At 42.9% G+C, this 13,159-nt stretch overlaps 1 protein-coding gene across 8 annotated transcripts in view; it reads right to left on the bottom strand.

Annotated features, from left to right (window-relative positions):
* Positions 1–13,159, bottom strand: part of MAP3K21 (mitogen-activated protein kinase kinase kinase 21) — a 74,334-nt gene that overhangs the window by 34,377 nt on the left and 26,798 nt on the right. For 6 of the 8 annotated variants that reach the window (XR_016388020.1, XR_016388021.1, XM_089897423.1 and 3 more), the window contains exons 5-7: positions 7,879–8,119; positions 4,670–4,714; positions 206–328 (exon numbers count right to left, since the gene is read on the bottom strand). Coding sequence is in view for 6 of the 8 variants with exons in the window: in XM_089897423.1 (XP_089753549.1) it covers positions 206–328; positions 4,670–4,714; positions 7,879–8,119 (409 nt within the window). In the remaining 2 variants the exon portion in view is untranslated. The remainder of the gene's footprint in view (positions 1–205; positions 329–4,669; positions 4,715–7,878; positions 8,120–13,159) is intronic. The other 2 variants (XM_022553066.3, XM_022553068.3) reach the window with 2 other exon arrangements.

Genomic DNA, 13,159 nt, shown 5'->3' with positions numbered 1-13,159 from the left:
ATTGCGTGGAATCTAAAAATCATTGATTGTGAGAACAAGAAAATGAGGCTAAGGAAGATAAGACCAAATCTTGCTTTCCAAATAGTTCTGACACCTCCTAAATATCACAGGGTTAGAACCGGCTATGAATGTCTGCTTCAGTTGGATCCCAGTCAGTTAGTGACAGAAAGCCGCCCAGAAGCCCCCCGTGGGGGAGAAAGCTCACGCTGTATTGCCCGGAGTCGGGGGATCACCGTGGGGCTGCTCGGTGTACTGAAGCTGCTGCTGTTCAGGCTCCTCCGTTTGTCCAAGTTGGGGGAGGCCTGCACGGTTATTTTGTGCTGGAAATCTGTCAGATATGGGGGAAAAAAAAAATGAGAACTGAGAGTCCATGGTTTTCGGTTATTCCCGTAGCCCCAGCTTTCGCACATGGCAATAAAAGCAGGAACGGCCAGACAGTAAGAATATGGTGTATCTCAGAGTCTGTTCCTAGTTTCTTACTTATCTTCCATTCAGGGCTCATGTCCGTAAACAATGACTCAGAGTCATGACACATGAGGCACGGTGAGAGACACATGCTCACAAGGAAAGAAACTATTACTGCGTATTGCAGAACTCACGGTTTTCCGGGCAGAAAGAGTTACCTTCGTGCAGTCTGATAGAGTTGAAAACAAAATCGAGATGGGAGACACCCTGGGTTTACATGAGTCCTGGTTCTGTCACTAACGGACTACAGACCCCAAACTAGTCAGGAGCCTCTCGGCGCTGGTCCCTGTGGTTGTTGGCTAGAACAGCAGACACCTCCCAGGGTTGCCGTGGTGATTAGAACGGAAAGCGGACGTTATGCGGGGCTCCGGACATGCTACCCCAACGTTTACTACTTAGCCTGTCACATTTCCACATGACCATCCACTCTTCATCAACCTTCCTCAACATTCAGGTCTGTTTCTTTGGGTCTTCCTTTCCTGATGCAGGCTCCCATGTCACAGAAACTTACATTAAGTACATTTTTATGCTGTTCCCCTGTGGATCGGGCTTGTGTCGGTTTAATTTTCAGACCCAGCCAGGGTCAAGAGAAACTCCCCCTTGCCTGCAGTTGAAAGCGTTTTGTGGTCACGCTACGTACATACGATGGTTACTATTACCTAACTGTAATATAGGGTAGCTCTCATGCCAGAGATGTGCCAAGAACTATGGGAACGTACGGAAGAAAAGTCATATTACCAGAGGAAAGAGGAGGGTGTCTGGGAAAACTCTGTACGCTGCCAGAAAAATTATCAGAAACTTGGAAGCAGGTAAAAGAAATTACCGGATGTTCTTTCAGCGCAGTGCCGAGCTTAACCTCTGACTGATGTTCTATTGACTGGGCTATTTTTACAACTCAGTAGGAGCAGAGGTTAACTTGTAGATTTTGTCTGGTGATGATGCAAATAACTGCTGTCTGGTGTAAAAGAAAATCCCAAAGGTTATGATTTACAGCCATATTGGGTTTGTATTTAGCCTAGCAATCTAATCCTAACATTTCTTTACTAAATTGACCATAAACACTTAGGCCCTCAAATTCTCATGCGAGCCAATTTTAACTGGTTCCCTCATTAATTAATAAGTTGAATAAAATCATTGACACATGTTCATTTCACATATGCAAGACAGCTATAATTTGCCTTTTTGAAAATTAAAGAACTTTAAAGAACCACCTGGTATTTGAAATGAGTTCGAATTTGGTAGGCAAGACATCTATCCAATTACTCATGCTAGGAATTTGAAACTTTTCTTGATATTGTGTTCTCCCTGACCCACCATATCCAGTCAAACACAAAATATCTTGTAAAACTCGTTATATATTCTTCTTAGAGTTATAGTTGAGAAATTTATATTCTAGGTTCTGGAATCAGCAAACTCCAGATGTGAATGAATCCCAGCTTATCACTTACTAGCCATATGAATTTTGGGAAAGTGACTTAATCTCTTTGAAGTCACAGCACCTTCATTGACAAAAATGGAAAAAATAATTATTCCTATTTCACAGGACAGTTAGGAAAAATTAAATACAAATAAATACAGAAAATACTTAAGTACAGGGCTCAGAACATAATAAATGCTCAACACACATGAGTGATGCTTTCTGTTCTCTCCATTTCCGCTGCCACCATCATTTCACGCCGAGGCTGCTACAATCCCTTGATCGATCTTTCAGCATCTCTGTTTGGCCCCTCTGGTCTACCTCACAGCAGGCAGATGTCTTTTTAAAAATGCATGGCTGACTATCGACTATCATTCCCCTGCTTAAAATCCCTCAAAGGCTTTTCATCATTCTTAAAGTTACAGGTCAAAATCATAACATCCTCTCCAGTCCCCTGCAAATCAGAGTCTGGGCTCCTCGTGCCACCCTAGCCTCACTGTGCCCTGCTCTCCCGTCACTCGCCGTGGTCTACACCAGGGGTCAGCAAACTTTTCCTAAGCAGTGCCACACAGTAAATATTTTAGTTTCTATGAGCCATGTGGTCTGACGGAGCGAGAAAGCATTCCCACAAACACATAAAGGCGTGTGTTCCAATGCGACTCGATTATGGACGCTGCAGTTTACCTTTCCTGCAATGTTCATGTGTCAGAAAATCGTTTTTTCTAGTATTTAAATGTTCTTAGCTTGTGAGCTATACAAAACAGGCGGGAGGCTGGATTTGGCCCAGGGGGCAGAGTCAAGCCACACTGGTCATTTTTCAATTCCTGGAAGAAACCAAGTTTCTTCGCAGGTGTTCCCTGCCTGCTCCCCTCGTGTTTGGTAAATTCCTACTTCGAGTCTCCATTTAAAGGTTTCTTTGTGAGGAAGCTGTCTGTGATCTCCTTAGACCAGGAGACATCTCTCTACTAATCACTGTCGCAGGACTCTTCCTTCACAGTAGTTAATAATTACAGCAAAAAAAATAAGCATTTGTTTAATTATTAGCTTAAGGCTGTCCCCAATACAATGTCAGCTCTCTATGTTGGGGGGAAGGAGTCAGCTGCCATCACTGTGACCACCCCCAAATGTGCACAGGAGAGGTACGTAGCAAATCTTTGCAGAATCAATGTCTTCTCTGTTTAAGATTACAAGTAACACATATGCGTTAGTATACGGTATTTGTTTTTCTCTTTCTGACTTATTTCGCTCTGTACGACAGACTCTAGGTCCCTCTACATCTCTACAAATCTCTGCAAATGACCCAATTTTGTTCCTTTTTATGGCTGAGTAGTATTCCATTATATATACACGTGCCACATTTTCTTTATCCATTCCTCTGTTGAGAGACGCTTAGATTGTTTCCATGTCCTGGCTATTGTAAACAGTGCTGCTATGAACACTGGGGTGCATGTGTCTTTTTGAATTACCGTTTTCTCTGGGTATATGCCCATATATGTGGAATCTAAAAAAATGGTATAGGTGATCCTATTTGCAAAGCAGAAACAGAGACACAGACATAGAAAACAAATGTATGGATACCAAGGGGCGAGGGGTGGGATGAATTGAGAGATGGGGATTGACGTATATACACTATTGATACTATGTATAAAATAGATACCTAATGAGAACCTACTGTATAGCACAGGGAACTCTATTCAATGCTCTGCGGTGACCTAAATGGAAGGAAATCCAAAAAAGAGGGGATATGTGTGTACGTATAGCTGATTCACTTTGCTGTACAGTAGAAACTAACACAACATTGTAAAGCAACTGTACTCCAATTAAAAGAAAAGATTACAAGTAACACAGGGGCAGAGATCATGTTGTGAAGACAAAGCGAATGGAAATGACGTGCCAGATGGGAGGCTCTGTCCATCTACCATTTACGTGAGCAAGAAAGACTTGACTGGGCAGAGGAGTTAAGGAAAGAATGGATGCAAGAAAGCAGCTCATCAGGGCAGATGACGAACTGAACTGGGGGGAGGGGAAGCAGGTAGGAAAAGAAAGAAATATTCTTATCCAAAGATATGAAACAGTTTAGACTGAAGCGCGTTATAAAGGTTCAACTAGCCCCGTGGCTTGTCCGCACGCTGTGGATGAGCCTCCAGCCCAGAGCAGAAGGAGGGCTGCTCTTGCAGGCCTCCGCACTAGAACACAGAATCAGGCCACGGCATCTGAATGGCAAACCATGGGGAACAAATGATGGGAGGAGAGATGCCAGGCACAGGTCAGGGAAACAGCATGGAAGGCTTTAAGGCCAAGGGCGAGTTACAAAGGCACAAGACTGGACTTCCACAATCCCCAAGGTCTGGAGTGTTTCCGGTCTTCTGAAAAAATCTAAAGACTTTCACTCAGGGGGAAAAAAAGGCGCTCTGTGCTTTAAACATAAATAAAATATTCTTTATGATAAACATCCTTGTCCCTATGAAATGGGGAAAGCTTGACTCTGTCCTAGTTACACATTTAGGAAAACTTGGGCTGAACTGTTAAGGGGCCCTGGCCAATGTCCAGTTTTTCTCTGGACCGCTTGCTAGACGTGTTCTCAAGGTATCTGCTCATGGCAGGTTATCGTGTGGGCCACAGGCGTTTGAGTAAACCTGTACTTGCGTTCCCCCTGGCAATATTTATGTTTCATTAAGGACACTGACCCGGCTCAGTGGGAGCCATCATTTTTACAGAAGTTGCAGTATCCTTTGAAGGGTCCTGGTGGAGCTTTTGCCTTCTCTCCCTAGGGGCGTGCACACTCACTCGCGCTCATGCATCCCAGGCAGGACTCGGGCACCTCTGAAACGGCTGAAGTGAGAATACCACGGCTTTAGAGACACACCGACTTCTGAAAGCTTCAGAACCTCTTTGACCGGTTTTATATGTTCTAAAAACACAACTTTGGTTCAGAATAAACATAATACAGCAGGAGTGACACAAAGTGGTAACAATATAAAGATATCTGCCATGAGCGTTCTTTGTCGTTCTACAAATTCCAAGGATGCACAAAATATCATTTACAAACTCTTAGATGATGCTGTCTCATTTTATAAGCATTTCTCTTCCTTATTCGCTAGCTATGCAGGATTGCCAGCAGGAATAATTACATTTGAGTTTTCTGGCAGTAAGTCACCATAGCTATAAGTAGCCATAAGATTCAAAGCTACCATCAGTGATTCTGAAGGACAAAATTACAAGGCTTAGATAATTATTCACATTTAATAGCACATTTTTGAAAGATCCACAGGCATAAATATTAAGAACCAGTTTGTAGGAGTCTCAAATATGTTTCTGAGAAATTCTTTAAGCCAGTTACACATGGAAAAAACCCTGCAAAAGGGGTTCAAGTAATTTGGTATGCTGAAAGGAAAGTATCACCACCCTTCAATCTATCACCTATCAGCCGTTTCTTCCTTAAAAATGTACCATTAAATAGTACTAAAATCTGGTACCTCAAAGAACTTTCTAGCAGATACTAATATCAGAATCAGCTAACTCCCATGAACTTAATAAGGTACAAATAATTGCTTTCCCTACTCAGCAAGATTCCTGAAGGAGAAAAATAATTATTTTTATAGTTATCATTCTTTTCTTTGGATCTTTGGATGTGTGTCCTACTTTGGGATGTTGGGCAAGTAACCCCTGGGTGTGTATGTGTGTGTATGTGTGTGTGTGGAGAGGGGAGTGTAGAGCTGGGGGATTCGAATGAGAAAAATAGTTTCCCTAGCGGTACCAGTGTCACAACAATGTAGCACCATCTTGTGGGCAGAAGAGGTAACTGCCATTCTAAATTATAGAAGCTGCATTTCATTCCTTCAAAATGGATCAGGATTAGTAGATTTTATGGGTAATGTTTTAACCAGAATCTTTTATTAAGCGGCAGAAGGTAAAGTAATGTGTAACTAAAAGGACCCCTCTATTCTCAGAAATAGAAAAGGCAAATAGTACAATCCAGGAATAATATAAATCTAGCAAAAACGGTAAAATATATTCAATTTGTGCTGAATAAATGCAAGGTATTAGGCCAAGCAACATTTGAGAAGAAGAACCTCGGGAATCCTGAGATATTTTATTTAATCACTCTCCCAGGAAGATTAAAGAATCACTGGAATGATTTCATTGTTTCCCCCAAGTTTATTTTCCATCAGTTTCTAATTAGCTCCCCCAACCAAAGTTTTGCAAGGCAATCAGTAAATATTAATTATGGTAACATAGTCACAGGGCAGATAGAAGAATGCTGATACAGCTCAGGACTGGAGAAGAAAACTCTCACTGAGTGCCTCTCTGAATTTTTCTATCGTCTATATTGAAAGCAGAAGCCTCGTCATACAGAAAATATTTTAAATTATGTCTGACATATCAGACCGTCCAGTGAATGGTCCTTCGAGTTACACTTTGGCTAAAAGCAAATATTAGAAAAGAACCTGGAAAAGTACCTTTTTTGCTCCCAGAGAGGGCAAAGATAAAATGAATTAAGGACCCATTGCCTGTTCTCACCTCATCAAAACACATAATCGATAATGTATACTGTGTACTCCTGGCTACCCCATTCCAGCAATTTTCTGATCAGTTGAGGACTTCTGCCATAACCTAAAAGACCACAGTATGCTGCAAGGCCTCTAGGATTTTGCAGTAAGTATTTTTACAAGACAATTTATACATACTTTATATAAAACAAAACTGTTGTTACTGTTATTTAAGTCAAATTTCCACACCATTATCAAACATCTCAGGAAAACACTAGAATCCACGAGGAGCAATCTAAGATGTAATACATACAGAGAGAGGTAGTAACAGATATATAGACCTTACTGCACATTCTATACAGGTGCAGCCAGCTCTGAGTCCTGTCACCGTCCTTCCCTGTTAGAAAGAGCTGCAAAACACAGGCAGACATCTGGTGTCCCCTTAAGCAAAGTATAACACATAACATCAAAGAACTTGATTTCGTGAACTAACATGTTTGCTCTTTTGTATTCTGTTTAGTTTCTCCTAACACGTATTCCTTCTATGTTATTGTCACAATGGTTTAGAAATATTTTTAAAAGTTTCCCTAGAATTACTGGTTCGTTCTCATACCTCAACGATTTTGAACCCTCAGATGAAAGTGGGCGTGTAACCCAGGCACCAGATACACTTTGCTGAGGGTGTGAATAGCAACCTTAGTGCCCCAGATCACAGCCCCGCGATCCTTGTGGAAGCAATAACTTAGTGACAAAACCTAAGTATGTTCAGATTTTAAAAGGTAATTGTAGCCAAACAGTTGTGATGACTAACGAAAAGTTGGCTTAAATTACAATTTTAAAATATACCTCTGTTCTTTACGTTCACAACTTTGATCTGGTTAAAAAATTAGGTACTAAGATTGTTTTAAATTAAATGTTCAATTGGACTTTTTTCCCCCCAAATAAAATGAAATCCTAACTGTTGTATAATGTTAAATACATAGATAAATAATCAGCTCTTTGCTGCTAATTGACCTTGCACTTGTACCTTTTAATTTATTCCACTTTTCTTGCTACTACGATTAGAGACAAGAAGTTTGCCATGGGTAGGGTGAAAGAAATCATTTCTTCACTGTTTTCATGTTTCTTAATTGTTTACACGTTTTGAGTAAGATAGTTCTGGGCTGGATTTTCACCATGCTGAGTGATGCCGGTTCAGTGCAATCAGCTAAAGAGGAATTAATTCTGCTTTGATTTCCAAAGGAGTAAATCAATGTCTCCACTAACAGGAGAGGATGCTTGGGGTGGGATTCGCAGCACCCAGTGGCCTGCGGTGCACTCCCTCCCTAGGCTGTTTCACCCGTGAAAACTCATTAGGTCGTTACTATGACCACGAACTGAAGCAAGAGATGAAGATCTCATTCGTTCGAAGCTTTAAAAGCTCACTCCCCCAGTTCTGATGAAACAAAGAAGCGCGCGGGAGGGATGACCACCCGGGTCTTAGGGAACATGGGGACAAGATCGTACCTGAAGGTAAACTTATCCGACGCCCGTCTTTGAGCTTCAGGCGGCTCCTCTTAAACTTGCCCTTCCTCTTCTTGACGTTGGGCCTCTCCTGGCTCAGCTGGAAGATGAGGATGTTGAGCTCGCGCTCCAGCACGTCGATCTCCCGCGCGGCCAGCTGCTGCTCCCGCCGCCTGAGCAGCTCCTCCTGTGACTTCTGCTGCAGGGCGGCCCGCGTCAGCTCTTCCTCCCGGGACCGCAGCTCCTGCCGCAGGGGACAGCGTCAGCGTCACCTCGGGCTGCCGCGTCCCGCGCAGCTCCGCCGCCCGCCCGCTGCAGGTCCCCCGGACCGCGCCCCCTGCAGCCAAAACGGGCCGTGCTGGACCTCAGCACATCAGGGACTCGCACGCGCACAAGGCTCCCTCTGGCCCTTCTAGGGTTTTTTTGTTTCATCGTTTTGGGGGTGTTTTTTAGGGGGGCTGGGCGGGGGGGGGGCAGATTGGCTTATGTAATTGATGGCTCCTGCTTTATTAGGGGCCATGAGCATCATTAAGTGGCAGGTTTTGAGCCTTACAATGTGGTTTCTCAGATTTGCCCTTCTTCATGGAAGGCTCTTTACGAAATTTTTTGGGTTTTTTTTTTTTGCGGTACGCGGGCCCCTCACTGCTGTGGCCTCTCCCGTTGCGGAGCACAGGCTCCGGACGCGCAGGCTCAGCGGCCATGGCTCACGGGCCCAGCCGCTCCGCGGCATGTGGGATCCTCCCGAACCGGGGCATGAACCCGCGTCCCCTGCATCGGCAGGCGGACTCTCAAGCACTGCGCCACCAGGGAAGCCCATGGAAGGTTCTTTATGAAATTTTTACCCACCTTTTTCCAAGCCCAACTCAAAAGAAGGCAGATAAGCATCCCCTGAGGGTGAGGCACAGCGGGCTCATCCTGTGACCCGGGCAGGCTGCACCTCATCCACAGGGACGCACACAGGACACCTGGCCACAACGTCAGGTGTGAAGAGCGTCAAGCTGTGGGCCCCAGGTCCCATCTGTCTGTGGCCCTTCTGGTTTTATGGCCCGAAAAGAGTCATCACACTTTGTTATCGTCTCTGGCTTGTACAATCACCTGACACGTAAGACGTGCATCAACACACAGCGGCCAAGTACCGATGTGAAAGTCCCATTTAAAATGAAAGCCAAAAGGGAAAGCTTGACTAATTAAAGGATAGTTCTTCTTGTCGCAAAGACTGTGGCGGTTCCGATGTCTTTCCTTAGGGTATTTAAGAATCTGCTTAGGGAATTAACACACCGTGGTGGAGAGGTTAAGGGGAAAAACAAGGCGAACGTGACAGGGGTCAGGTGAAGGCCCATCAGAAATGAACACGCAACATCGCTAAAACGATAAGCTGCTGGAAAATACAGTCAGTACACAGAGAACTTATCAGGATCCCACGGATGGGTGGAAACCGTCACTTTATACACAGATATCATGAATTAGCTAACAAAAGTCCCTCTGTCGTGATACTGACTGATTAAAATGTAACTTCCTCTCGGTTTTGGTTTTAGAATGATTGCACTTGTAAGAAATAGAAAATCTATGAAGAATACTTTTATTCCTATTAGAGAACATTTATTCAGTAGTAAAACTGAGAACTCTATTGTTTTTAATCTACATCCGCATTATTTCATTTCTGTAAGGTGTTCCGTCCTGTACCAGAGACATAAATATTCCTTTCTGTGCTGAACTGCTTTCTCTTCCCTACTAGCCTGCCATAAATCAAGCACTCCCATAGAAAGCAAGGCATCTGCAAACTTTTAGTTCCACCGCTCCAGACAAACCTAAAACTCCGCCTTCTCAGGTGGAGCTCTGGGCTGTGAGCTTTGAGAGCTATGAGTATGGTGTGAATATGTCACACTCTATTACAAGCAGGCCGCTTTCCAGAGGCCACCTCAAAAGTACTGATGTGTGAAGAGACAGTGCAAGACAGAGGCTCACGGAAGGAATGAGAGCTGGGCCACGGGACTGGAGTCATAAAGGAAAATAAACGTGGAGGGCCATCCTCCCACAGACAAATATGATAATATCAAGAAGAAAAGGAGAGCCCTAAAAATAAAGGTTCTTTATTCAGATCAAACCAATTCTGAACTTACGGTAATTCTACCAAAGTGGACCGAAAGTCACCTCTGAAACATTCTTTATTTTTTCTAAACAACCTTCATAAACGAAATGGCAGGAGAAATGATTTTCTTAAGACCAACTGATATCCAAATTACTTCTGCTAATAAACATCAGCTGGTGTTTATAGAACAGGATTTCTTCATTACATTGTGCCAGATATAAATGACTATTACTTGAAAAGAAAAAAAAGAAAATGTTACCTGTTAAGAAAAATTCTGGAATCCATTATTTAACTGGTGGCTTTCTTCAACCAGTTTGTCCAAATTGGAGATTTTACTGTAGTGTATTTGGGGACAGAGGCTCATTTCCAGTCAGCTTCTAATTTCTAACTCATTACCGTCTGCCCTTTTGTTAAGATATTACTTTTCAGTCGTGTAGATAACAATCCAATTAGCTATTGTGAAATGAAATGGCATGAGGAAGAGATAAAGGCAGTAAATTCACTTAGGCTTTTTGTGTTACTGCTACAGTAATTGCATAAGAAACCATTTTAAATTCCAGGTCCCAAACCAAAATGTGAATCTCCTTGCAATGACTTTATAAATTAAAAAAAAAAAAAAAAAAATCACTTGCCTAAGACTTCATAAGAGAAAAAAATATCATCAAAGAGAAAGCAGCCAAAGTACTCTTCCTTCTGAATGAATTTTAAAACATGCAAAAGTGTGTAAAAAAAAAAAAAAGTCTGGGGTGTTAGAAGCCCTTTGGATACTTTGAAATTATGAAGCACACAAAAACATTCTTTTGGTCGCTGAGATCACTCCTCAAGTACTACGTGTTTAATTGCTCGGCACAGGCCACTTAATAATGGAAAATCCAAATTCCTGGCAGTAGGTGTTAATCATTAACAGTGACAGGCCTTCGTACAGTGGTTCAAAGACAGGTGCACGCACCCAGTGCACAGAGACAGACACACAGAGATAAGAAGCCAGGAATCTGGGGAGGAACCGGTATCTATGGAGGCTACAGTTTACTGAATAACACAGAGCACGGCCAAGTCACTGACCATTAATTCCAAGTCTGACGCCTCCTACCTTAAGCAATCAGTGAACAAGAAAGGGAGATAGAGCACGTCTACTGTGCTTTTGACTCCATCAAAAAAGATGCAATTAGAAACCTTGGGGGAAAAAATAAAGGACTATATATTCTTTAATTGTAAATCAAAGGCTCACAAGATACCATAAATGCTGTACTTCAAAAAGCACTGCACAGAAATCACGTAAAAAGAAAAAGTAAAGATACCACTAGAACGAAAGTGAATCCAAAGAACAACAAAGAAACTACTTTTAAGACTTCAAAATGGAGAAAGAGGAGCCATCCATTCTTTTCTTTTTTTTTTTTAACATCTTTATTGGAGTATAATTGCTTTACAATGGCGTGTTAGTTTCTACTGTATAACAAAGTGAATCAGCTATACAGATACATATGTTCCCGAGTCATCCATTCTTGAAGCATTCTTTTTTTGATTTTTACACCACATATGATAAGAATGAACTCACTGAATGTGCCTCTATCCTACAGTTTCATAAATAATTATCAAGAATTAAAAATAAGAGTTTAAAATAATAATAGTTATTAATAACATTGCTTCCACACTTAAAATTCTGTGATTTCAAGTTTTATCCTTCCTCCAAGTCCTCTCCCATTCCCAAATGTTTTTACTTCGGTTATTAAGCGTCTAATTTTAGAATTCCTGAAAACCATTTGGGGAGGTGTATAAAAAACAAAACAAAAAACAGACTCTTTCCTCTGTCATTTTAAGTCAATGAAATGTATTAAAGTATCTAAAAGACATATGAATAGTATCACTGATAGTAATCCTTCAAAGAACTGCAGGATTTAAAAAGTAACGTGCTCAGTCCTTTTCCAGTATGACTACGGCTCAGAGCCCCGTTTCCCAAACGCCTGGGCCGGGGATGGGGAGGGCGGTGCTGCTGGGAGCCTGCCCCGCTTCCAGCAAAGCCACAGCTTCCTCTGCTGTCAGGCTAGCACTGTTAGCGCCTGTGAGGTGGCACGCAGGCTCTGAGCCCCGGGGTGGGGGGCCTCATTCGTGCAAGCCCACACCACCCCGAGGGACTGAGACAGCATCTCTGTGACACTTCACTGTGGGACGCGCTGGCAGAACGGTCTTGGTCAGCAAGTGGCAGAGCCCCAAGCCCAACGAGACAGCCTGGCTGGAGCCCTCGGTCTGAACCACTTCTCTGGACTGCTGGAGATTCCGGCATTCCGCTAAAGACGTAATATAACGAGGGGGCAGGGCCGGCCATAGGTTTGTAGACGTCCATACAGTCACCCCTGCGGTCTGCCTGAATTCCTGGAGGGCAGGGAGCAGAAGAGCTGAAGCAGAGTCCATGGCGCTGTGGACCACCGGCTCAGCTCCAAGTGCTGGCAAGTTGTCGACTCAGAGACCAGATAGATCTGCATCCCTGGAGCCTTCAGCCGAGAGGTCCTCCTACTTCTGGTTCTTCTGAAAACAACCTGAAACACAGTTCCTCCCTCCAAGGTCCTTCCAGCACCGAGGACAGCCCTGCGCTCCCCGCCCCTTTCCTGTGTTCACTTCTCTTCTCTGTAGGCTCAGATGTGCAGGCTCCTCTCCCGCCTTCCTGGCCGTCCACCTGGGGAAGCTCTTTAAAACATGGTGCCTATAATCAAACGTGATGCTCAGGATAAGATCTGAAGAGACTCAAACGGGACTGACTATTTTTTATTATATGAGCTCTATGTACTTATCAGTGGGGTCAGGGTCTAAGGTTGCATTTGCCGGTTTTGAATTTTTAAACCCACAAAATACTGAAAAATCTAAGGAAGAGAGTGAATTACCTATAAGTCTGCTATTTGAAAAATATGGCTTACCAAAAAAAAAAGAAAGAAAAAAAGGATTTTAACAGCTCACAGATTTCTCCCTAACCTTTATTTTTAATTTTAACTTAATTAGTTAAAATTATGAAATATTTAAAATATACTACGATTAGAGAGAATAGCAAATACCCATGCACTTACTATCAACACCTAATAGATGCGAAATTTTTACCATATCTGTTTCAGGTCTGTTAAAGTCCTAGGCGCATCATATCTAATCCTATCCCCCTCCCTCTTCAGATCTGCTGTCCTTAAGTTGGTTTGTATCCTTCCCCTGTCT

The sequence above is a fragment of the Delphinapterus leucas genome, chromosome 16 (assembly GCF_059928025.1).
Source record: "Delphinapterus leucas isolate spDelLeu-1000000601 "Yukka" chromosome 16, BTC_Dleu_Yukka2, whole genome shotgun sequence".
NCBI lineage: Eukaryota > Metazoa > Chordata > Mammalia > Artiodactyla > Monodontidae > Delphinapterus > Delphinapterus leucas.
Note: the sequence above shows the minus strand (reverse complement) of the source record. Positions and strands in the feature narration are given on the sequence as shown.